A 27362-nucleotide genomic window follows, 5' to 3' on the forward strand; every position below is an offset into this window, starting at 1 on the left:
AACACATTGACAAATATCTTATCAGTTAATTCGTAATAGTGAAATGCATAAATACTTGGAGAAAAATTATGCAAGAGGTATTTATTGATATATTGATATATTTTTTAATTTATTCTCAACCTTCTTCGAATGAACTGGTACTCAATATCTTCACATAAAGGGACTGTAATCTGAAGGTAGCTAAAATAAGTGTTTGTGAGTAGAAGGCACAGGAGCTAGGGCACACTTACCTTCATGAGACAATCTGTGCTTGATTTGATTGCAGTTAATCAACGGGTTTGTCTCATGGTTTTGACCTGTTTCACAATTCTCCTCATTCTGTATGCTGGAGAAATTCGGCTGAATGATAACTTTGTTAGCAGCAAAGGTGATCCGAGTTCAGGTTTCAAACCAGTCTTTGTTAATCCAGTAGTAGCCTCAGAAAACGTATAACCGAATAAAATCTTTAGGACTTAGGATGGCACAGACCTAACGAGACGTCATCATAAGTGAAATAGCTTTCCTGAGTTATACTGTCAATAAAATTTAAAATCTTAAATGTCAGAATTCTGATAATAAAATATCCTGTTGGCAAGAACATACTAAGACAAAAGGAAGGACTGAATAAAAACGAAGAGCAATGAAAACAATTTGAAAACAAAACCTCCTACTTACGACATTATACTGATGATGTTCTTGCCTTGTTAAGGTTCATTTACAAATGGTTTATTGGGCCCAGAATAAACGTAATGAATAAACGTAAACAGACAGCTACGAAAAAGAAAAAAAATTTTGACCACACCAAAGCAATTACTATAACTTGAGGATTAGCTCACCGCAAAGCTGACTCCTTGATAGCACTCCATGGGAACGAAGACCGTGTCTCCGGCGTCGAGTAGCATCTCGAAGACTGTACTAAGGGCGTTCAGGGACCCTGTCGTTACGACCACCTTACGATCGCCCCACAGGGGAGGATCGTGAAGTCGCTCCGTCAAGACCCGAATGTATTGTATTAGGGGCTGATACCTTTAAGTTTCGAGAGGTGGAAAAATTTGAAGAAAAATAGATGGGAAAAAAGATACAGAAAACATTACTTCAACGTTATTACAATATACTGATTTCTAAAATGTAAGTGTACAATGCGGAGAAAGTGAGAAAAATACACAGATAAAAATTATATAAACAATGTTAAGATTTGTGGCGATGATTTCTGTAGTACTTTTGTTATCACTGGAAAAAATGTATAGTATTTTTTATTTAAAATGATGATAGAGTAATGATAGGTTAATAACAACTGATTTTCATAATTCTTTTTGCTAACTACAAAACAAAATGCAGTGACTGTTCAACCACTGTAGAAAAATTTTTGTATTGAAAATGCTAAACTTTTATTTTTATTTTTTTATTGGTCACAACTCTGCTACAGCGTAACATTCACGCAAGTAAAATAACTTGAAATTCAACTATCTTGAAACTCCAGAATATGTACGATCGTTTGGGTAACAACTGCTGCATACAAGACTATATATAATCAATATTCACTGGGAAAATAGTAGAGAATTCAAGAGTTAAAATTTTTTTCTTCAATTTTTAAGAGATAGAAAATATGAGAAACGACAACAGCTTCTGACAAACATTTGGTGCAGTGAATAACGTTTGCGCCTAGCTGGTGAATATATCTGCGTAGTCCAGTATATCCTGTGTGGGTTTCCTCTGTCATACCAACAAGAAGGGAAATTCTTGGATTGAGACATAATATCACCACTGAAACTTACTAGGGTACAGACATTCTGACACAATGTTGTGCTAGCAAATTGAAAATTCACTCACATTTCTTTGTATAGAACTAAGATGAAGAATGTAGGCTAAATGTCTTTGCATTTGGACCTATGAGGTCACTGAGTGTCTTGAAACAGAAAATGACAGTTAAATGTCATTCATGGTGTAACAAGAAGAAACCTCGCAACTTACTATGAATCAATACTAGGAGGGGGCTGGCCCCCAAGAAAGAAATATGAAAGGAGGTACAGTAAAAGGAACGAAAGGGGTTGCAGCTTCCCTGAAGGACGCTCAACAGCTCTGTTTGAGTAACAGATGAATTTAATCTAAATGAGTGATTTTCCACTTAATGCCACTTCCACTGCTCTGGCAATTTTGAGTACAAGCTTCTCTGTTGCAACACCTTAATAGTGCAAAGAATTTACAACAATCTAGGACAGTTAAATTTGGCATAACATCACTTCTACTGAAACAATGAGTAATTATCCTGAATTTTTTTTTAGTTCGATATGAAAGGAGTTCTATCACATATACCTTTCTTAATTGACACTAGCTACAGCGGTCAGGGAATCCTTAAAAGCACTATAAACTAATGCACTAGAGGTTAATTTTCATTATTTAATGAAAGTTTAAGCATTTAGATTTTGGATAATGGAAACAACAACGTTCCATGTCCTTTCAATAATGTACAGGGAATTCTCACCAAGTATCGAGTTGAAAGATATTTGCTGACACTAGGCTTACTATTCTACATGCGTCATTATGACCCAAACAAACATTAGGGGGTTGTCGTACCATTTTCAAGTACCATTCATCGAAAATACTTTGACTAACATTACAACTGAATAAGCTTTTCCTTTACCCAATGACATCATGGTACTGCAGAAGCGTAGCCATGATTTCAGGGTTGATGTCGAATGTCTGGTCATTTTTCAGGGTTACTTTGGCCTTCAAGAAGGGAAAAGTCGTCCGGTTAGGATTTCCGTACATCATTTCAAATGGCGCTTCCTTTACTTTTATCCCACCTGGAATTCAGAGAATAAGATAGGAAATGATAATTAAAGAGCATGGATGCCAGGATGATTAGGAATCAGAGTCAAAAAGGTATTGGGTTTCTTTTGTTTTCACTCCTTCCTCCACTAGTGCAGCAGATAATTGCATATTTCATAAGAATTGTCAGATATGGGAAACAAGTATTGAAATTCTGCACAAGTGCTTCCAAAGTTCTCTATCAGAAAAGGGCGCTGGCCACGCAAAATTTAATATGGCGCCAAATTCCAAGATGGCGGCCAGTATCGACAGATTTTGGCTAATTTTTCACTAGAATGGCATGTATTTGCTTGTAGCAATATGGTAAAGCTCTTCAATACTATTTCTTGTGAATATTATGTTTCTGTAGCTTTCCAGCACAGTTTCATTTAAATATGGGGGCTATATGGCTGCCAAGAAAGGTAGAAACAATAATTATAATGAGAAATAATGCCTGGGTTCAACAACTATCGTTTTAAGCATGGATCTTGGTTTCTGGTTTTAGATCCTAATGAGGCCATCTTTCGAATAACTCATCAATTTTGAAGGAAATTAATAAATGTAAAAGAGTGTATGTCTGCACACAACCAGGCACACTGGTGATTATCACTGCTGTGTAACTCAGCATGGGGTTGGTGCCAGCTAATCCAGCTTTTTACTAACCTGTAGTCTTAGACTAGTAGTTGTAGTATAGTTTAGTTTAGTGTCCCAAATGCTTCTAACAGCCCCAGACCAGCTATAGTTAGATAGCCGCACCTGAATAGACAGGATGTGCCAGCGCGGAGAGCGAGCCAAGTATGGGGCTGTACATGATGGTTCATGTACTTACCCGGATGGTGTACAGATCACACGGGACTTAAAATGGCACTGATGGAATGGGATCGGCCAGGTGTAGGGAGACCGAACTCAGTTGAATCCCATACAGGAATGTGTGCTTTGTTTGCTGTGGTGTTGATAACCCTCGGCCTTTAATCAAAAGTGAAATCATGGCAGAATGTGATGCCAATCCAATATTGAGTAGCAGAAAAACAAACTGAGTTTGTGTTGTCTTTGTCAGAAGGACAAAAGAGGTGAGCACTTGACATCACCTGTCATCATGTCCTAGACCATGATGGGTACACAATGCTGGTAAGGAATATCTCATGTTCAGTGAAATTAATGAAATGCTACTGAGGGCTTGATCCAGCAAGGTTGATGAAGGTGATAGTATGTGAGGCCACTTTAGAAAATGTGCAGCAAAAATACCAGAACCGTCGCTTGTTGCCTAACACTAAACTGAATCGCAAGAAAGCCCATAATCCAATGACCAGACCAGCAACATTGAGACTAGTCGCAAAAACTGCGCCGAACCAGTCATGACAATGAAGTTGCATTTTCTGTGAGAGTGGCACCTGCATCTGATCTCAGACAGGCGGTACTAAGGGCCTTGATTTGAAAATTACAGTGTGAATGTGCAGAGATACTTAGTGATGGCAAGCTCCTGCTGTTGACTTGGTGGGGATGTCATTGCACAGGAGTTTAAGTATCACCATGCTGTCTTTGTGCCCTATAACAGAAAAAGGTCCTACCTGAGGAGCCTTGAGAAAGACCAAGGTAGCACTGAGTCAGAATCAGATGTGTATCCACTAGTTCTGTCAGAACTGATGACATACATTGTTGAAAACAACCTTTGTTCAGATGATCCAGTCACATTTCGGCTGGCAGATATTTGCCATTTCTACTAACAACGTCTGGAACAATTAGGTGTAGAGTCACCTCAAGTGTAAACTCCAAGAGACTCAAAGACAAACTTCTGGCAGAAATCAGAACTTGAGGCCTCATAAATCTGGCAGAGATGTATTACTTGCATTTCAAAAGGATGTGGGAAAAGCACTTTGCTCAATCATCTGATCTTCAGAGGCAGTTATCATTACAAAGCAGCAAATATTCTCAGAAAGTCTACTTGATCATCAGTCACTAGTTTGATGGCACATTTTCTGGAGGCTTGTGTACGAAATTCTGTAAGCCTCCCTCTCCTGCTCCAGTTTGTAGGGATGGTTGAGCATGGGGCTGACATCAAGTCACACTTACGATTTGGAGCATCAAAGTCAGACCAGCCATTGCACAGCTCATGCAGTTCAACCTACCCTGATACAAAGAGGAGCAACAACTCATAGACACCCAAAGACAGAGAAACACCACTACCAGTCACATGGGACCTCAGTTCATGCTAAAACCAGAAGAGAAACCTGCTGAAATGCTACATCAGTATGGCCTCAGTATCTCTTTATGACAGAGTACTGGAGGTCTCTGCACAGTTAGAGATGCCACAAAGAAAATATGTGGGAGGGGAGGGTGTGGTCTGTCCCCAGTACTGGGTGAAAAGGGTTGTTCCACCACTGCAGTGATGGACAACATCGACCACAACCCATCTGCAACTACTGCCACTACCTCCTTCCATGGAACTAGCATCTCCATATTTCAGCACCACCAAGGAACACTGACAGGAAAGACAGCAACCAAAGTTTGCACCTGAGAAAGTGAGGTCGGTGCCTGAATTGCTGGACACATTCACAAACATCTCACCAGCTTCCTTTCAAACAAAGAACCCTGTGCCACCAAACACTGCAATACCAAAAGCCACCCACAGATATCTTGGGACCACAGCTTGCACTGGAGTATCAGTGGCTGACAAGTCAAGTAGTCACCCAGGAAATAGATGATGCAGTGAATCTGACGTGGTCAGCTCATCACGCTTCAATGAAGAGAAGCCCAGAATTTGAAGTAACCATAACTTCATTGCTTCCTCCTGCGTGATCAGGTCATTCTGTTGCTACGATCAAACACGATGATGCAGAAAGCAGGATGTCACTGATTTTCTGAACCCGGCCAGATACCCATAATCACAGCTGGATCAGCCAACGGCGCCGTAGCAAAGCAGGTGGCAGTGGCCTTGATCAGTATGGCGAAGACAAGCATCTGTAATGTTTGGTGGTCTGCACATTGAGATGGCAGCATGACATCTCTGGTACTCTACTTTCATGGCAGTGGTTGGACAGGGAGCTCTGTGGAGGCAGGAGTTGCTTCATCTGGAACTGCAGAATCCTTCCTGTCAGCTGCAAGTGTAACCAGGATGTTGCAGATGCACCAGGTTACAGCCTCTAGCTCTTTGTACAACTCCCTGAGGACAGCATACACTGACTACTGTGCTGAGAAAGCAAACAAAAATGAGCAGGCATTAGAGTTTGAGGGAGTGGTGTGACCTTCTGGAATACAGCAGAGTCCACAGTTCCACCTCTGGCAACATGGTGTTGTCTATGGAACAGTGATATATCCTACTGATCAGGTCCTCCGTGGAGGCCCAATTTTGTCCTCTACTGCTGTATACTGGTACGAGCTGATACCCTACTTCTTTCAACAACAATACAAACTATGCCTGCTGGTTTGCCTATCCACCCTCGGGACATGCTTTCACTCAGAGAGTTCACACCCAGAGTTGCACAAGGAGTTCAAGGCTGGCAACTTTGCTGTGCACAAGACAGTCGCCAGTTTCAGCAATGGCCTTGACCAAGCTCTGGTGAGCAGACCAACGCCTTTATAAAAGGCTGATGGCGGAGCTTTCATTGGGCTGACTGAAGATCCGCCAGCACTCAGAAGATGGATGGTGGCTGGCCCAGAGATCATCCGCTTGGTGTCTGCATACGAAACAGAGGTTCAAAGTAAGGAGTCTAATGAGCAGACAACACACACCATGAACAAAACACCTCATGCAGAAGACATTCTGAGAGAGTCAGTAAGCTGTCATTGGCTTTGCAAATACTTGGGAAGTCCTTTCAGGAAAGAGAGCCAGATCTGTATTCCATTGACAACAAAGACATTGCCCACCCCAGCTCAGCAGAACTTCTACAGACACACCTGACAGAGGTCGACTGTAATTCTTCAGAAGTTTGGGGACTCTTTAAGTAAACAATGCAGTCTCTATGAGCTGATAAAGAAGAACAGAACTGACTTCTTCAGGCAAGAAGTGCTGCCCTGTAGATAAATATTGCCCTCTTCTTCAGTAGATAATCTAGCTTGAGTATCCAACGTCATGCTATGCCTACCTTCTTATCCTCGAATTTTTCAAAGGTGTAGGCTGAGAGACCTATACATAGATTGGTTGCTTTAGGTCCGCATTTCTTCTTTTTTCTTTTTATGGTTACAGTCTTAGATACAATGTTGTATGTGACCATACCATTACTATTTCAGTTGAAAATAGCATATTAGTTAAAACTGTCTGATCACATGAATATACCATTAAATAAAAACAGTTGGTCTCTATGTTCAAGTAGTTACAGGAGGTAAAAAACTTTACAAACTACATTTTGAGTCATCTGGTTACAATTCATTTAGTAAGGGTTTAATAAAATGTGTGGTATGGAAACATTTTAAACCTAAAAGTCGAGGTTTAAAAAAAAACTATATATTCTATCCAATAGATGCTCCCAACCAGTGAATTAGCATAGATGGCGTCATTTTGAAAAATAGCCGCCATCTTGGATTTTCAGGTACAAGTCTTTCAAGAGAGCGTAGTCTTAGGAATGTTTTAAAGCAAATTTCATGCTTGCTCACTATCTGAACGATTTACAGCAATCTGCTGCACTACACTTTAATTTCTCGTGTTAGCGAGAGAGAGAGAGAGAGAGAGAGAGAGAGAGAGAGAGAGAGAGAGAGAGAGGGGGCGGGGCCAGAATGGATGCTATAAATTTTATTGACACTTGTTGGTACTTATTTCAAACCTATCAAAGGCCACAAAAAAGGAACCAGAACACACACAAACTCACGCACACACGCATATATAGATATATATATATATATATATATATATATATATATATATATATATATATATATATATATATATGTATCTGTGTGTAATGTATATATATAAACATACATGCATATTGTACATTTAAGTGCATATATATACATATATATATATATATATATATATATATATATATACATATATATGTTTCTGTGTGTGTGTGTGTGTGTGTGTATTACCCACCAAGTTCGTTCCAGATACTGGGGGAGTCGATACCGGAAGCAACTGATGAGAAGAATCTGGAGTAATCCATCGTGCAGACGAGGATCCGGTACTAAGCGGCCAAGGGTTGGAGAGATGTCCGTTTCTTCTAGATCTGCAGAAAGCACCAAGTGTAATATAATCTTTACTCGGTTCCCTGAATAATCCATCATAATTAACCTAATCTAGCCCAATCCCGCCTGACACGATTTTGAAAATTAATTTTTTTTACTTAAATTTTGATTTATTCACCCTCCACAAAACGTGTTTCACGAATTCAGTACCTAAAATATGAAATAAAATAAAATTTAAAGATAGTGATCATATCACATTTTACATTAGATGTATAACCTGACATTCCTGACTCATTAATACAACTTTGACCAACTAAACCTAAACTAGGTCTTAGTGTTCTAATGTTACCTGGCCAGGAATAGGCCCTGTGTCCCACTCTCTATCGACGTTATTAAATTTAGTATTTTTTCTCACAACAAGAATCGATGATGAAAAGTAATCTAACATGAATGAATAGAGAGGAATAGAAATTTCTCTGACAAAAGACCCATCAATAAATGATTTTCATTAAAATCTGTATTCTACACAGCAGCTTCAGTTCCACTAGTTTTAAGCCTTACCTACCACAGCCTCATATACACACACACACACACACACACCGCATACACACACACACATATATATATATATATATATATATATATATATATATATATATATATATATGTATATATACATATATATATTATATATATATATATATTCATATATATATTTATATATTTATTATTATTATATATACATATATACATATTATTATACACTATTATTATTATTAACACACCCGCAGATACGTTATTATTATTACAAATGATATGCATATGTGTTGCAATTTTAAAATTTTACATGATAAGCATTTTTTTATCTTGGTACATACCTGTTATCCAGAACAAAACAGCAAACTCTGAATACCCACAATACTCAAACCCCTCCGAAGACAACTTGATACTGGCCACATGAAGTGAGTATAAAAACAATTTGCCATTGATTAAAAAAAAAAAAAAAAAAAAAACGTGTTTGTGAATTGGCCGCACCTCAATATTTTCGTCCCATGTTACGCAGGCACGTTTTCCCCATTGTCAGCATTTAGAGGGACTGTGCCATGATTAGCTCACTGCAAGTACAGTAGTACTAAAAGATTGTTTACTAAAAGATTCTTGTCAGCGCTTCTCCGGCCCCAGATACAAGGCCTTTTAACTTTTTTGCTAGTCATTTTTAGCAAAATGGCTATCTTATTTCTGCCTAAGTTGTTTTTATTTTTTATTGATTTATATTTATTTCGTGTATTATTTAAGATCAGTCCCTGTAGTTCGGCATTATGTGGATTTATGGAGTGTAACTCATGTGGTCTGGTTCACAACAACAGAAATAATTTCGCATCTTGCATTAAAGTTTTGCACAGAGTAACCAATGCATGACCTTACTTTGCCCATCAATGTTTGACCTTTCGAACAAACTTTGAACAAACGTGGTACTGCAGAAGCATAGCCATGATTTCAGGGTTGATGTCGAATGTCTGTCATTTTTCAGGGTTACTTTGGCCTTCCAAGAAAAAATTCGTCCAGTTAATATCCGTACATCATTGGTAAATGAATGATTTATTTTTATCCCATCTGGAATTCAGAGAATAAGTGAGGAAATGATAATTAAAAAGCATGGATGCCATGATGATTGGGAATCAATGTCAAAAAAGTATTGGTTTCATTTAGTTTTTATTCTTTTTTTGCGACAGAGAGAGAGAATGAGAGAGGTAAAGAGAGAGAGAGAGAGAGAGAGAGAGAAGGAGGGGGTTTATTTAGTTTATGCTATAAATTTTATTGAAACTTGTTTTTACTTACTGCAAACCTAACAAAGGCCACAAAATTTATTTAGAACACACACAAACACACTAACATAGCTGTTTGTGTTTATTTTGCCTTTGTATACATTTATATATAATCATATTTTTGTTTTGTATATATATATATATATATTTATATATATATACATTATTCATATTCTATATATTATACATATATTTATACATTTATTTTTGTTTATATTATTTTTATATAAATATATGATTTATATATATATATATTATACACACATATGTATATATGTTTTTAAAAGTGTGTTTGTTGATTTTAATTTATTTCTGTGTATTACTGTGCAATTCGATAACTTGTAGTTAATCTGATGAGAAAAAATTTGGATTAATCCATCGTGCAGAAGAGTTTTACTGAGCAGCCAAGGGTTGGAGGATGTCTGTTTCTTCTAGATCTTCAGATTAGCACCAAGTATAATATAATCTTTCTCGGCTCCCTGAATTATTTTTATGTAAATTATTCCCGAAGGGCGATGATGGTATTTTTTTTAACGTTTTTGGTATTTTTGGGACTTGTTATTTACTTCTATCTAGGTCCTAATTTCACATGTCAGGTCTTGCATGTTATAAAGGGGTAGTAACTGCGTATTTAAAATTCAGGGTTGATAACCCATTTCGCAGGGCTTACTGAACCATCTGATTTCTTTACCATGTGGAGGGGATGTGTCATGTTTGATGCCTTTTAACAGAAACTTATTTATATGTTTTCATTTATCTTCATTTGCCAGTTTGGCGCCTTGTAGCTTATATATTTATTTTTTTACTTGGCATTTCAGGCCCGTCGTGGTGTTTTTGGAAGATGAATTTTTTTGAAATTTCCCAGGTGACTGGCGCAGTTCTGGTTTATAGATCATAACTCCTTAGGATTTTCATGTTAATTTTTGGGGGTGGAGCAGATGGTTTTATCCTGGGTCTTTGGAGTGCTGGCGTTAATGGCATCCTGTGTTAATTATTACTCTGGCGATTTTTTGCTACTTATCCACGTATTTGCCTAGGAAGTCCGCCCAGCAGAGGGAATTTTACATCCGCTATGACCAAGGCCTTTAGGGTTATCAACCCCGCCTAGCTATTCCCAGGCTTTGATTTTATCTCTGAGGGCTGGGATAACATTTTGTTAATGTGTGCTTTTCTCTCGGACATGGGCATGGATTAGGAATTCAGCAGTTTGTTCTTTATTTTAATTTATGTGACTTGTTTTGGTTGCGTGCCCAGCCAGGGGTGATTCTGTTGAATGCTTCTTTTTATTGCGTTTTCATTTACTCTGTTGATTTTTGTAGCATTTATTTAGATTTTCCCATTTATCTTTAGTGCATTTTATTGCCAGAACCCGCGATGCGTGTTTTTCGAGAGCGGGGAAGTTTGTGTGTCTGGCCTTGTTAGTGAAGGCATACAGGCGATGCTCACGGTTACGCGTGAGGTTTTGTTTCTGACATTTTTGCTTCTCCACGCGCCGCGCGGGAAAATGTGCGTGTGAGTCATTGTTGGTGCTGATTTGTTCGAGAGGTCAAGCGAAGTGCCAAAATGTGCCCTTTTGGAGTGCGCTGTATTTAATCCATTAATGGCACGGTTCCGCCTGGGAGGAGTGCTAGCAGAGAACCTAAACTTTACGCCGTAGTTCTTTGGCTAAAGGCTTTCTGATGGTAGGAATAGGCCATAGTTAGTCGTTAATGGATTTGGGCCCGAAACCTCATTACCAGTCCTGACCTGGAGTCACCAGTGTGAGGTTCAAGAGAAATGTCAAAACAGAGACTGATTTTTTACTATTCTTGACAGGTGTTTATAAGACAAAAAGCGGATGGAAAGGTAGCGGGTGACCCAAGGTCCCCTGCTGCGTTGATACAAGATTTGTGTTTTCTGGCAAGCATAAAAATATGTACAACATTCGTTACATGGCATATGAAGGTAGATATCCATATTGGCAGAAAGGCTGTACAATGATACATAAGATGAGGTACATAAAGAATCTCAAATAAAGACAGGTAAAATACATGACGTGATTAATGTACATCTGAAAGGAGAAACACAAGGGAGGAGAGGCGCGATTTGTCGCTCTTGCAAGAGAATAAATGACATAATCAGAATGGCCAATGAGGGTAGAATACAGGTAATTATTACGTATGCCAGAATTATGCTCCATAGCCTGTGGAAGACAGCTAGGACAATTTCTTAGCCCAAGAGGGCTGCAAAGGTAACCAGAGGGCACAAGCCCTCTGGAAGGATCAGGTGCCAGCATTTAAGCTCATGGCACTGTGCCATTTTTGCACTCATAATAGTACTAACAGATGGTAAGGGCATACCGTATTTAAATGCCTCCTGCTGCGGTAGGCAATGAAGGGGAGTCATAAGACTTAGGCAGGTGGCCTAACTGCCAATGGCAAGGCATGAGCTTGCGTGGGCGTGTTGGGAATAAAGAGAACAGTGGAGGACCTTGACATCCTCTTTCTGGATAGAGGTGCCAAGATCTTCGGACGATGAAGGAGTGGCACTGTGCCAAGTTAGCGCAGGTGCCAGGATAGCTCGGAAGCTCTCTTTAAGCTATCTGGAATTATCCACGCCCGTGGTACTTCCTCAGTGAACCTTTCCTACTTGGGCAGTTGTCCTCAGCCGGGGAATCGGAGGACCCAAGGCCGGAGGGCGGCATGGAGTGCCACCTGTGTTGGTTGCTGCGATAGCTGACAAAGGGATTTTCTTCATTAGTTCTATCACGATCCGTCGCAGCTCTTGGAGTTCATCGCCAAGTGAGAGATGGCAGAATCCTGACTCCCAATTGTGTCTGCGATGGACTGAGACAGAGAGGAGGTGGTCGGGCAGGGGGAGGGGGTGTGGGTGGGGGGCCGTGAGAGGCTCGCAGGTATCAATGACCAGCTCAGGCATGGGTTGCGAGGCCGCACCTTTAGGTGAACTTCCGCTGTGGTCGAGAGGATCTGTCTCTCTTACTGACGCTGGTAGCGGGGCCAGTCCAGGAGAAGAGAGGGGGGTCCAGAGTTGGATCCCTTGAATGGAGATCGGGGCTGTGCTCTGGTGCTAGCACTGGCACTGAGGCAGGGCTGGGCACTGGAATGGGATCGGGAATCGATCGAGGGGGCCACTGTACATCATACTCAAGTGACACTGGTAGAAATCTTGCATCTTTATGGTACCCTGGGGGCGCCGGTATCGACGTGGGAGAAGGTGGTGGGGGATTACTCGTGCCTGAGGAATGAGTTGGGGAATGTGGATCCCCGCATTGTCGTGACTTAGGTGGGGACTGAAAGTCCTGTCCCAGGAGGACGTCATAACCTCTGGGAAGATAGCTTGCTACTGCAAGATTGCAAATTTTCGATTGATGAGGTCTTGTGACTCAATTGAACCATAGGGAGTATCATTTTAAACTGATTTACTCCCTCGATTGTGCGTGTTTTCGTCTATTGATTAGAGCTCCATAGGGAACTCTGTCCCTTCATATGAGGAAGATTTGCATGCCAGAATCATCGAATGCCTTGACTCAGCGTGTGGGGTAGCTGTCCCTGGGAGGGGCAACATATATGGGACCTTCCGTGGGAGAACCCAAGGACTCGTTATTCGTGACGGCCAAGGCGATGGCGGGAGCATTTGATGTATTATATTTAGGGCATTTTGCCCATGAGGGAGAGTGGCCATAAACCTTGCATGCTGTGCAAAAAGTTTGGCTGAAATCTTTTCGCACTGCCCATGTGGAGGGTGCAGGCAAGTTATCTGGTGGGTTTCCGGGAGAGGGCCGATTTCGGCACTTGGTCAGAGGAATGCCCCATTTTTTTACAATAATGGCAAGGTAGGGGCTTTCCCGCATTTCTGAGGAAGGGCGGGGGATATATCTTCCGCCGCATGGATTCCTCCTGAGGGTGGTGAGTCTCCCGCATGTCTTCTATTTGGCAATACTTGGTGAGTGTTGCAGGGGCCCTTTCTACTACACGTGTGGCCAGGGCAGGAGGGGCGTAGCATAAGAAATGCTCAAATTTAAATTTCTCGAGTACCTCGGCGGCGCTGGTAGCCCCTTTGGACTCGAGCCATTTTGCTAACGCCCGCTCGGAATGGTAAGCCCAGTTGGACCAAGTGTGGCCTGCTTCTCAGTCTGCTCTCTCCCGCCTCCACCGCTGAGAGCAGTCTCGTGCACGCTTGGTAACTAGCTGAGTAATGGCTTTAATTTCCATATCCTCTTCTGAAAGGGCGTGGTAGGCAATGAGTGCCTTCCCTCCCAGGAATTTAGTGAGAACAAGGGAGAGTTCCATGGGGGAGAGGGTGCAGCAATCCAGGACTCTTCCGGCCCTCTCGAGCCACACTTCGGGTTCTGCCTCCGTTTACTCAGGCATAAACAAGTGGGCTTGGCTGAGGGTGCTCATCCCCACCGCAGGAGAGGGGGGTTGGAGGTTGGATTCTGCCGGGCTAACATCTGGAGGTCATGGGCGAGCTGTAGTTCTCGCTCCTCTCTCTCCTTCTCCTTCTCCTGCCTCTCCTCCTCCCTCTCTTGCCGCTCCATCTCCTCTCTCTTCTCCTGGGTGATCCTCTCTCTCTCTCTCTCTCTCTCTCTCTCTCTCTCTCTCTCTCTCTCTCTCTCTCTCTCTCTCTTGCCTCTCCATCTCCTCTCATTTTGATCTCTCTCTTCTCCTGGGTGATCCTCTCTTTCTCTTTCTCTTGCTGCTCTACCTCCTCTCTTTTCGCTCTCTCTTGCCTCTCCATCTCCTCTCTCTTCTCCTGGGCGATTCTTTCTGCCTCTCTTTCTCTCATTGCAGCATCTAGTTGTCCCTGGACGCAGTCCCATAACTCTTTCCCCGACATACCCATATCTTTTCCTACCTGCATGAATAACTTAAAGTCCTCATTGCACTGTGCTCTGACAGTAGCCATTTTGTCAAACTTAGTTGGCAGGTCCTTCTCAAGTTAAGAAAAAAATTAAATGGGATCAGGAACTGGGAGATGGGCATCACGTAGGACGTGGGCATCTCATAGGACGTGGGCGTCTTGTAGGATGTGGGTTTGGATGGGTGTCACGTAGGACATGGGCATCTCGTAGGATGTTGATTTGGATGGGCGTCACATAGGATGTGGGCGTCTTGTAGGACGTCGATTTTGGGTGGGTGTCTTGTAAGACTTGGAATTGGATTTGCCCGTAGGACTTGGAAATTCTCGCCTCATAAGACATGGAATTTGGTGGAGTTTCATAAGACCTGAAATTGGATTTGCCCATAGGACTTGGAAATTCTCGCCTCGCACAACGTAGAATTTAGTGGAGTCTCGTAAGACTTGGAATTTGGTTTGCCCGTAGGACTTGGAAATTCTCGCCTCATAAGACATGGAATTTGGTGGAGTCTTGTAAGACTTAGAATTGGATTTGCCCGTAGGACTTGGAAATTCCTGCCTTGTACGACGTAGAATTTAGTGGCGTCTTGTAAGACTTGGAATTTGGTTTGCCTGTAGGACTTGGAAATTCTCGCCTCATACAACGTAGAATTTAGTGGTGTCTCGTAAGACTTGGAATTTGGTTTGCCTGTAGGACTTGGAAATTCTTGCCTTGTACGATGCAGAATTTAGGAGTCTCTCGTAAGACTTGGAATTTGGTTTGCCCATAGGACTTGGAAATTCTCGCCTTGTAAGACATGGAATTTGGTGGAGTCTCATGAAACTTGGAATTTGGTTTGCCCACAGGACTTGGAAATTCTCGCCTCGTACAACGTAGAATTTAGTGGTCTCTTAAAACTTGGAATTGGGATCTGTCCCATAGGACTGAGAAATTGGACTGGTCTCATAAAACTTGAAAATAGGTTTTGTCCCGTAGGACTTGGAAGTTACTAACGGGAAAAAACCCCCCCAAAAAATTTTTGCTGAGAGTGGCCCGAGTAGGAACAATCTTTATAGGGACACTACACGGGCAAGGAATGAAGATTTGGTGCAGCGGGGAGGAAGGGGGTGGAGTGTCGTCTGACTCCACTGCTGTGGGTTATTTTTAGACCCTGGTTGAATGAACCCTTCTGTTTACAAACACCGTCTGGTCTCCTGACTGCGGGGAATTTCCTGGGATGAGCAGATAATAGTAAAAATGACCTCGTAACTTTTTCCTTAGAAGTGGAGTTCAAATTTCGCTTTCCTAACACCTAATTCGAGTTTTAGCTAACCTGAGAGAGAGAATTTCAGTGATCGAAGTTGATCTTATCCCATGGGGGAGTTCGTCTGTGCCTAAATAATTCGGTATTCCGAACTGCGAAGTAAAATTTAAAACAGAGGAATTTCTTTTGCACTATTCCTCGAAACGGAAATGGCCAAGAATTTAACACAGATGAATTTCTTTTGCACTATTCCTCGAAATAAAATTGGTTAGCACTGGTTATTTCCTCACTACCTATCCTTAAAGGCATGCATTAACAAATCTAATACGGCGGTTCTCTTCTCTCAGTGGGTACATGCGTCCGTATTTCTAATTCCCTAAGAACAGTCACGATTGTAAATAAAAAAATTTGCCAAGATAAACACATTACTTACGTGGAACTCTCTTGGTCTGTGCTCTTGGTACCAGGTTCAGAATTTGTCTCGCACCCAGCTTAGCTTTGCTAATCGCTGATTTGGCGAGTTGCAAATACAACAAAGCAACAATAGAGGGGAAAATGCAACTGCTAAACGAGATCTATGGGAAGGTAGCCATTTTTATGTATTTCCCTGGATTTCTAGATTCGTAGAATGGTTTACAGGCTGGCAACGGATCTTTCTTCAAGCTGGCCTTGGAGATGTGACTTTACATTAAGGGAAATCATAAAAAGAAAAGAAAAATGGGGATGATTCGGTGAGCTTGGGGCTCTACTTCATGAGGGAATGTTACGTAAACACTCTGGTTAAATTAAGTAATTATATTTACAAAAGGAATCAAAAGGAAAATGGTTAAATGAATTATTAGGAGGTTTGCAACTCCTGAAGATCTTTCTACTGTAGTCTTGAATGATGGCAAGGCACAGTCCAAGATGAGTCCACAGCAAAGGCCCTCTGCAATAGAGAGGTAAAAATTACATGCCATCAAAAAAAAAAAGTATAACACATACAATGACTCATGGCTGCACTGATGGTGCCAAGGACTCGAGGAATGAATGAACATTTTACACTGGAACAAAGAACACTGGCAATGGCACTGGATAAAATGGCACAAGGATAGAGGTAGAATACTGGCACTCAATAAACAGTTCTAATGGCAAACTATAGTGACCGAAAAATCTTCACTTGTACTTTACCTTAGGGGAAGTGGGTCTCTGGCGAAGAATGACGAGGGACAATCACACGTATGGCACGGTACACTATCACTTGGACGATCCACTCGAGAATGACTGTAGAGATGGTAACGAGTCTGGAGTTGGGTGTGGACAGGGGGGAAGTGGGGGAGGGGCCTCTCAGCACCTCTCACGCACATACGATTGCTCTGGCTAACTGCTAACCGCCATCACTGACTGCCGACTGCCAAGATCTCCCTGTTCTGGCTCCTTTTCAGGCATCAGTCAAGGGTAGGGGCCCAATGTTGGGCTCATGTGGTGACCGGGCTGAAGATGTGTCATTTTCCAGGTGTTCCGACCATCTGCTTGTATCTTCCCAGGTATCCTGTGGAAAGACAATTCAGCCAGCTCAATCTGCCTTTAGAATAGTTGTTTTAAGCAGCTTAGTTGGGCTAAGCTGTTTAAAGGAATGGCACTCAGCCTCCTATCCTTGCCTTTTTTGACCATGCTATCCAAACATCTGTCCCATGTAAGGGGAAGGGACAGATCAAAATACTGATGAGATTTAGTGTGTTGATATCTAGGCCAACTGGGATCGGCTATGCAGTGACGATTCTACTTTCGATAAACTAAGGGCAAACCAAGGGTCAGCTGTGCAGCGACTTCTTGTAACTATATATATATATATATATATATATATATATATATATATATATATATATATACATACATACATACATACATACATACATACATACATACATACATACATACATACATACATACATACATACATACATACATATATATATATATATATATATATATATATATATATATATATATATACATATATACATACATACATACATATACATACATACATACATACATACATACATACATACATACATACATACATATATATATATATATATATATATATATACACACATATATATACATATACATATATATATATATATATATATATATATATATATATATATATCCCCATCAGGGATATTCCTGAGGTAGCGTGTATTTGATATTAAGCGATATTTGTAGCTTCATGATCGTATATAAATCACGGTGTGATAAAAAAATGTCATATATATATATATATAAAATATATATATATATATATATATATATATATAATACATATATATAAATATATATATATATATATATATATATATATATATATATATATATATAATACATATATATATATATAATACATATATATATATATATAATAATACATATATATATATATATATATAATACATATATATATATATATATATATATATATATATATAATACATATATATATATATATATATATATATATATATATATATATATATATATATATAATACATATATATATATATATAATATATATATATATATATATATATATATAATATATATATATATATATATACATACATACAAATACACTCATGCAAACTAATACACCCGCAAATACGTACAGACATACAAATGATATGCATATATACTGCAATTTAAAATTCAAGTGATACGCATCTTGCATCTCGTACATACCTGTTATCCAGAACAAAACAGCAGTGCTCTGAATACCCACAATACTCAAACTCCTCAGAAGACAGTTTGAACACTGGTCACATGAAGCCAATACAAAAACAATTTGTCATTGTTAAAAAAAAATCAAGAAAAACGTGTCTGTGAATTGGCCGCATCTCAGTATTTTCGTCCCATGTTACACAGGCACGTTTTCCGTATTGTCAGCATTTAGAGGGACTATGCCATGACTATAGCAGAGTCCACCTAGCTTTGCAGCTAAGCCCCTCCCACTGCACGTCAGTGACTGGCTAGCTCTCGAAGGGAGAATGACGTCATACTAATTAACAGTCCAAACGATTGCCAGCACGGATTTGACTCCGTTCGGTAATGCTCCGTTTCGTGCATGAATCATGACACCACAGGTATGAGTTCCCGGAGTCGTGAAATATGCAACTGATATCTCCGATAAAAGATATATGAAGTTATATATCATTTTGAAGATCTTGGATAATTTGTCTGTACATCATTTTTTTTATCATGCGCAGCCTATAAATACACAAGCATCTTGCTTTTTTTCTTTTAAATTGGTGTTGGCCTAAATAAGCGATCCCAAATAAACACATTAATTGCAATAAAGCATAGACTTATGCAGCCATGTCAAATGTTAATATCATTGAGAGATTAGGCCTACACGTCAATTTCTTATATTTTGAGGCAAAGACAGGGCACAGACCTACACGACAATTTCTTATATTTTGAGGCAATGACAGGGCATAGACCCACACGACAATTTCTTATATTTTGAGGCAATGACAGGGCATAGACCTGCACGACAATTTCTTATATTTTGAGGCAATGACAGGGCATAGACCTACACGACAATTTCTTATATTTTGAGGCAATGACAGGGCATAGACCTACACGACAATTTCTTATATTTTGAGGCAATGACAGGGCATAGACCTACACGACAATTTCTTATATTTTGAGGCAATGACAGGGCATAGGCCTACACATCAAATTCTTATATTTTGAGAAAATGACAGGGCATGGGCCTACACGTCAGTGTCTTATTGCAAATAGTTTTCTACTCGTATCTGTTGCAAATAAAGTAGCTTTTAATTAATATAGTAGTTTCCACTCCACAATATATAATGCATATACATAAAGTGTGATGTATACGTATAAACAAGTGCACATAAAAATACATGCGTGGATGGCCATAGTAACTGTAACGCCACTTATACCACAGTGAATAAAAGTAAAACTTGTGGGCGCGTAGCCGATGGCACACACAGATCAATCATAGACTGTTTCAGCCTTACACACTGCCATCAAACTTCTCTCAATGAACTATATTGAAAATATATATATTTACAAAAAGAATAACAAATTTTATTACTGTGATGAGGAAACATAAGGCTGCTGTAGCATTTCTACGAAAATGAAGGCCATGGTAGGAAGGCATCATATGATACTTCAAGAAATAAGAAAAAAAATGATAGCTGGAAAAGCTATATATGAGATGATCTAAATCAGTCTGCGAGTAGCCCATGATTCATTTGCTTTTGGGGGCATCTTGTAGATGACCCTGTTGGGCAAAAGGATACTTAAGAGTCAGTGAATCTCTCTCTCTCTCTCTCTCTCTCTCTCTCTCTCTCTCTCTCTCTCTCTCTCTCTCTCTCTCTCTCTCTTGTTAGGAGAATATTCTAGCGTAGACAATATTCATAAGATCTCGATTACTTTTAATTAAAACAAATGACTAAATTTCAATTAACAAGAGTAGGCAGATAATTCTTTACACCAGTATTTTATGAATAGGTCTATATTTATTCTGCAATGTTAGGTCACCATATGAAAATTTTCGAAGACACTACAAGCACCATAACAGCAGCAACAAAAACAAGAATAACCACAACAAGAACCACAATAAAACGGCTGAATACAAGATAGGCCTATAATCCAAACGTCATAAAGACATAGGACATTATAGGACTATCTCATTTTTTATGGTCCTGTTATTTCGAAAGTAGATAATGGCCTTAAGAAAATTCTCAGCAAATTTTATCCAATATGACTCGTATAGCCTGTCATACTGTAACTTTAAGTTAAACATAGGCATATTCTGGTTTTGTAGAGTGCAGTCACTGCTTGTCATCCCTCCGAATGTGTAAACGATTGCAATGAAATCGATTTTATGACTATCAAAATTTAGTAAAATTTCCTGAAAGCAATATGAAGTACCAGTCAGCAGAGCTCTGAGAAAGTCTTTGTGTTAAATTTAGAATGGTGAACACGCTTGACAATGTCGGACGGTAATTATATCATTGTCCAGTGATTCCAGTGCACTGATTCGAACGCAGACATTCCCTGTGTCACCTCCATATTCGGGTGAACCTCATTATTTTACGAAACACAACACTGCAGCACGTTTTCCTTTTTTTTTTTTTTTTTTTTTACCATTTTTAGGGAGATGTGTATTATGATTTTATTTCAGGGGATAATATAAGGTGTCCTTTTGATAATCAGCAGAACGTATTTTAGGTCGGTAAAACAACCATTGCAAAATAAATGATGATGAAAAAGGACCACAGATTAATCAACTTTTCAAAACCACTGCCAACCAATCAGCTTTAAGGATTGGTCGTGACGTGTCAGTGGGCGGGGCTTGGCTGCAAAGCACGGTGGACTTTGCTATAGCTCACTGCATGTAGTACTAAAAGATTGTTTACTAAATATTCTTGTCAGCGTTTCCCCGGCCCCAGATACAAAGGCTTTTCAACTTTTTGCTAGTCATTTTTACCTTATGGTATCCTAACCTTCTAGGTGTCCAATTTATTATTGCTCAATTTTCATGTATTATTTAAGATCAGTCCCATTAGTTCGGCATTATGTGAATTTATGGAGTGTAACTTAAGTGGTCTGGTTCATAACATTGATAATAATTTCGCATCTTGCATTAAAGTTTTGCCTAGAGTAACCAATACATGACCTTACTTTTCCCATCAATGTTTGACCTTTTGATCAAACTTTGGTTCTTTACTCTACTTCAAGGTTAAGGGACTACGGTTAAGAAGGTGTTAGGGCGCTTTGCACCGAGTTCTCGGTACTGTTGTTTTTGTAATATATTCTTTTTCAATTTGTTTTCAGTCCCACAATAAACCTTTTTCGTTCTGCCCGAAATGATAAACTGTATTATCTTACCAATGCATTTAAATCATTCAAGTAATTCATCTCTCAGTCAAAATCTTTCGATCATGTCCGGCATATCTGGTACGTACTGTACAATCTGTTCTCGAGGCTCTTTAAAGCCGTGAAAGTTCAGTATTTTTGGAGAGAGAGAAGAGAGAGAGAGAGAGAGAGAGAGAGAGAGAGAGAGAGAGAGAGAGAGCTAGCTCGGAAATCTGATGAAATTAAAAAAAAATTGGATGAAAACACCTTCCTAAATTCCTCGGACCATCAAAACTATGAAGAGGCAAAACAACCATTGTGCTGAATGTGATGAATGTTATTGACTTCTCTTATTTTTACCTAAGTCTTGTAGAGAAATTATACGCAGACACGACTCAAGGGCGTCTATAAAATAAATGAAAGACGATTATTTACGTGATACTCTTCTTGTGCCTGTAAGTTGTGAACAGAAACCTTTTATCCTGAACATTAAAGGTGTCGTTATGGGAAAAAAAACGCAGTCTCAGCATTAAATAACATATATCAAAAGGAGACCTTGAACTTCCCAAGGAGAAACCTTTGCAGAACGCAAGAACCACAGAGGGTCGTAAGGAACAGCGTGACGTCATAAGATACGAATCATGACAGGCGATTTACTTGATGCTCTAGTCTTGCGGCAAGAGCCTATCGAAATCCTGCAGTGAAAAATGTGACTCTGACACGAATCAAGGAGCTATGCTTCAGATGACGATGGCACAGGAATACATTAAATCGCTTTAGTTCCTTTTCAGTCGCTTCCCTTCTTTTATCTCCTCTCTTATGGCTTCGGCGAGCATCTTGAAGCCCTGGAAAGTAAATGAAGGCGATTGTTTTTGAGAACAGTCCCGAGTTTAAATAATGCATTAATACGTTATTGCCACTGGAAATTACCACGTACCACTTTATAAGTTCTCTCAGTTGATACTGTTGTTTATGCCTCAAGATATTAATTTGCACGTTTATTTTCATTTATTTTGTTATTTTGTTCTATATTTTCCCCTTTCCTCTGAAGAGCAATCCATTCTATACAGCTTACTTTGCAAATTAATTGCGTTTTCTACTTGTGCTTCTAAGACTTTTGGATAACAATAACAAACACAACATCGGATATAAAAATAATATTAACAACTAAAACAAAATCTAACCTACCACTTGATTACAGTATCAATAGCAAGCGAAATTTGATTATACTAACAGTAAGAAACTTACTTCGTCAACTTTTTGATAGTCGATACTAGAATAGGAGATTCTAAAGTACTGACTGGGTCGATTCTGATCCACAAAGAACGCCACACCTGGCATGGCTAGGACCCCTTTTTGGGGACAACGGATAAGAACTAACTTTTTCGTGTCAGCAACGTCTGTTACCTGCAAGTATATGACGAAGTCTTATCTGGGAGAGATGTGAAGTTTACGTGTTGAAAGGGGTGTGTGTGAAAAGACACATGGACAACGAAGAGCCAATAGGTTTGCTTTTTACCCATAGGTGAAGAAACGGAAAGATCCAGAATATATTTGCAAATCCTCTCAAGTTAAAATTGCTTTTTTTTCTTAAGTTTTATATATTCTTTTCAGTATTAAGCCTGCAGGGAGTACGGACTTCTCGAAAGAGCTTCACTGGAGAAGGCGTTCTTGACTCTTATAAACTATCAAAAGGATGATATAGGAAACTAAGGCACATAATTCAGGAATAGAGGCGAGTCTGGGTGATAAACTTACCTTCAGCCAAAGATACATTCCTCCAGCAGGTGTGTGCCATTCACACAAGCCTGAAAAAGATGCACAAGAATGTACTGTACTTCATTTGGTTGTGAACCAACATAGAGAAAATTCTTAAATTCTTTTACACAGAAGAACAAAATGAAATATGGCTATAGCAAAGGTTTTGTTATAAAACCAAACAAACACTATTGGAAAACAAAACGGTGAAGTGAAAAACAATACTGAGGAAACAAATTTAGGGTGACATAACTACGTGCAATGTCTAATTTATCTACCGTAAAAATCAGTGTTTCTTTTCAACGGAATACACATTCTAAAAAAATGGTTAACAATTTCAATTCGATCATTTAGCCTGTTTCGTTATTGAAAAGATAAAATTTTATCTATCTTTTCAAAAGCTCCCTGCAAATTGGACTTTTTCAGGTGGCAACATTTTCTGAATACATAAAATACGAAAGACCCTGTTCCCATAAGAATATTTTTCTTAAGTTTGTAACATTTTCTCATTTTAAACTGAAATGCTACTGGCGATTCTGAAGAATAATTTTTTTTGAAAGGAGCATAATGAATGGCACTGGATCCCAGGGACCAGACAAAAAATATTTCTATTCTTACCTTTCAGATGCTTTTCTGCAGCTTTGATGGCGAGATTTCTTTTGTCCTTGTAAAACTCTGCTGAGCGCTTTGCATTTTCCAGAAAGCCGTCTATGCCCACAGTCTCCAGCCACTTACTTACACAAACCTTAATGATATTTTCATGGTTATTATCTTTCCTTTCACAATACGTTGTTTACATTAATACCTGATGATTTCAGTTAAAAACTCAACAGTATACAGTGTTACATTTATCCTTATAGCTGCTAGACACATGCCTCATCAACAGCCTTCTAAACACCTTCATATATACTGCACCAATCAGCTCAATATTGCATTTAAACTAGTGTTTTATAGACAGCATGGAATTTTGGTGGTAGAAATATTTTCAACTCCGTAAATCCAGCCTCCACTTATCTACTCTCTCCATGTACCAAAAACCATCTGCAAACACTTATGTTTATTCTTTTCCACTATCCAGCCTTTTCACTTCCTTGTCATTTTTCTACCTGTCAAGACTTTCTCACTTCAAGTACGCTGTAAGATGATTAATCTCAGCAGCATCCATTTTTTTTAGGACATTTATGAAACTTACTGTTATTATTTCGTTTTTTTTATCAGATCACAATGTGAATAAAAAAAAAAGCTCTTCAGTGAATTGTTAACAATGTCTCCTTTCAGCTTTTGAATTATTAGCGCTTTTAAGTGACAATTTAGGGTAGATCGCATAGCATTTGATAGCGGCCGCCCCCGTAAAGGAATAACGTATTCAAATATTCTAACAAGTAAATAAAAAACAACTCTAAAATGTACGTAAATGAGTAATACACATGAGAGAAAACTTCACCAAACTCGTATAATGTCATGACAAAGCAAGTAAATGTTAAGATTACAGCTGAATCGAAAATTGAAAGTATGCAAAAGTCAGCAACAGTGGCAAAGATGCCCTGTAAATTCGGACTTGAAATAAGTGTAAATAACATAGATATGCCATATTGATTTAGGATCTCCATGGAAACTAAACAGAAGATGAGAGAGTGAAAAATCATGACTTTTCTCTCGATGTTTACCTGGGCTAATAAGGAAGCATGGGTCAGGGCTGGCATCAACAGCAGTCTCAACTTGTCAATGAGATCTTTGGGTCCTGTTGCATAGCCAAGACGTATTCCTGCGCTGACAGTCTTCGAGAAGGAGTCTAACCTGATCACTCGGCTTTCAGTGTCCAGGCGAAGGAAGGATGTTGTCAAGGTCTGCAAACGTAATATTGAGAGGGTGATAAGGAACGTCAAGATTAATCTAATGCCGAAGGAATCTATTACCCACTCAAGCACATATCCGAAAAATATATCAATTGTTCAAAATTCTTACACATGAAGACCGCTAAAACAGGTAGGAATTTCCTCTAACTACAAGAACATGTAAGCGTTAATGACTATGCACAGATTAATATGGAAATAGTGTCTTCTCAATATAAACATAAAAAATTTCTTGTAACTGACTCACCTCGCCAAACTCCAGCAAAAAGTAAGGGTCGTCTTCCAGAATGATGAGATCGTGACGGCATGCTATTTCATATATGAGGCGCCTTCGGGTTTCGCTCCACACAACACCAGTTGGGTTGTTACCGGAAGGGTTCAGGTACAAGACCTGAAGATCGTAAGACGGAGGACTTGAACATGCTCTTAATAACTATGCAAAGGAGTGGCGACACAGTTCACGGTGGTCAGAGACTAAGAAAGATGCAGGTTTCCTATGCAACAAAAATGAAGTCCAATGATGCCTTAAATCATAACAGCAAACTCTGAGAAGAATGAAACCATTACTTGGGGAACGTAAAACATTTACTAAATTACGCACGAGTGGTTGTTTCAACCATAATTTCTTCCCTACAAATACGAAGTAGGCCTATAATGTCTTTGGGGTTAAACCCCACTTTCCACCTTCCCCCGTCCATTTGGTACTTTCTTTAGGCCTGGAATTAACAAGGGGACTAGGTTGCTACCCCCACTGGACTCATCATAAGAAACACACACACACACACACAATTATGTTCAATCTTAAGTGGGGTATTCGGTTGCTTAGGTCTTAAAGGGGAAATATACCAGTGCATCTAAAATCGATTTGCTTATTTGAAAACAGAATCTCTATGTCAATGACTCTCAAGAAAGAGATGAATGCAATAGCCTAGCACTCTGCGTTCAAATATGAATAAAATGAAGGCATTTACACAGTCCTATCTGCAATGTTTGCATTAAGGTTTTACTAATGGGAGGGTATGGCACAAATTTTGGAATGCGAACGAAAATACAGTGTGATGTATCTCCTGAAAGCTTCATGTGAAATAATAAAAAAAGTAGAAGAAAAACGTCAGAATATGATATAGAAACACTAGCTCAATGCAGATTAGGGCAAAACTGGGTCATATGAATGACCCAGAAAGAAATCTTAAGTTTTACCTTATTCTTCCCTTTCGAGGACAACCTGCAGTTTTCCAACACCTCTTTCAAGTTATCTGGTCTCATCCCGTCTGAATCACACTTGACAGTAGCAACTCGATGGCGAAGACACTGCAACTAAATTCAGCCAGTAATTAAAGAAAAATGTACAAACACACACACACACACACACACACACACACAACATATATATATATATATATATATATATATATATTTAATTATATTCTTCTCAATCACGAAGATAAAATATCTCAATGTCTCTCCACAATGAAAACAAAGGAGAAACTTCCTCCTCTGGTTTCTTCTTCGTTTTTATTGTGAAGTACATCGATATATATATATATATATATATATATATATATATATATATATATATATATATATATACATAATATATACACATATATGTGTATATATATGCACAGTATACAGTGAAAAATCCAATTAGACTTTAAAAAAATATTAATAACTATTATTTCACCAATCAGGCCTTCTCAGCATCTATTTTAGCAAGTAGTATCTATATTTATAGATATTAATGCGAGATCTATCACATTAAATAGTCTCCTTCTCAGCTTAATCCCTAGTAGGGGTCGCTGTTATAAAGGAGAATTAAATGCCATTCAGGCTCGTTCTGTGTGGGGAAAAAAATAATGATAATAATAACAGTTATAGACATTGTTGAATAAAATTGCTTCTTTTGAAAAATAATAATAATAATAATAATAATAATAATAATAATAATAATAATAATAATAATAATAATAATAATAATAATAAGACTCTTCCTGTGTAATTGGATGATAAAGCAAGTCTTTTCTCTGGGGACTGGCTAAAAC

The 27362-nt window shown here is 39.0% G+C and overlaps 2 protein-coding genes across 3 annotated transcripts in view; both read right to left on the reverse strand.

The window, feature by feature from the left end:
* The window catches only part of LOC136842905 (kynurenine/alpha-aminoadipate aminotransferase, mitochondrial-like), a 654775-nt gene that overhangs the window by 7893 nt on the left and 619520 nt on the right, over nucleotides 1–27362 (reverse strand). The window contains exons 6-11 of the mRNA XM_067110853.1: nucleotides 26521–26637; nucleotides 25568–25711; nucleotides 25135–25314; nucleotides 24086–24212; nucleotides 23468–23517; nucleotides 22958–23116 (exon numbers count right to left, since the gene is read on the reverse strand). Of these exons, the coding sequence (XP_066966954.1) occupies nucleotides 22958–23116; nucleotides 23468–23517; nucleotides 24086–24212; nucleotides 25135–25314; nucleotides 25568–25711; nucleotides 26521–26637 (777 nt within the window). The remainder of the gene's footprint in view (nucleotides 1–22957; nucleotides 23117–23467; nucleotides 23518–24085; nucleotides 24213–25134; nucleotides 25315–25567; nucleotides 25712–26520; nucleotides 26638–27362) is intronic.
* Nucleotides 729–19283, reverse strand: LOC136845941 (kynurenine/alpha-aminoadipate aminotransferase, mitochondrial-like). Of its 2 annotated transcripts, XM_067116475.1 has the most exons (5): nucleotides 18560–19283; nucleotides 17006–17366; nucleotides 7817–7949; nucleotides 2621–2783; nucleotides 729–1005 (listed from the first exon to the last, which is right to left on the reverse strand). In XM_067116475.1, exons 3-5 carry the CDS (start codon nucleotides 7884–7886, stop codon nucleotides 807–809), a joined length of 432 nt encoding a protein of 143 aa, XP_066972576.1. In that variant the 5' UTR covers nucleotides 7887–7949; nucleotides 17006–17366; nucleotides 18560–19283; the 3' UTR covers nucleotides 729–806. The 2 variants fall into 2 exon arrangements, with proteins under 2 accessions (XP_066972576.1, XP_066972584.1); XM_067116483.1 differs by lacking the exons at nucleotides 17006–17366; nucleotides 18560–19283 and adding an exon at nucleotides 8787–9086.

This window comes from Macrobrachium rosenbergii, chromosome 2 (assembly GCF_040412425.1).
Source record: "Macrobrachium rosenbergii isolate ZJJX-2024 chromosome 2, ASM4041242v1, whole genome shotgun sequence".
Classification (NCBI taxonomy): Eukaryota; Metazoa; Arthropoda; class Malacostraca; order Decapoda; family Palaemonidae; genus Macrobrachium; species Macrobrachium rosenbergii.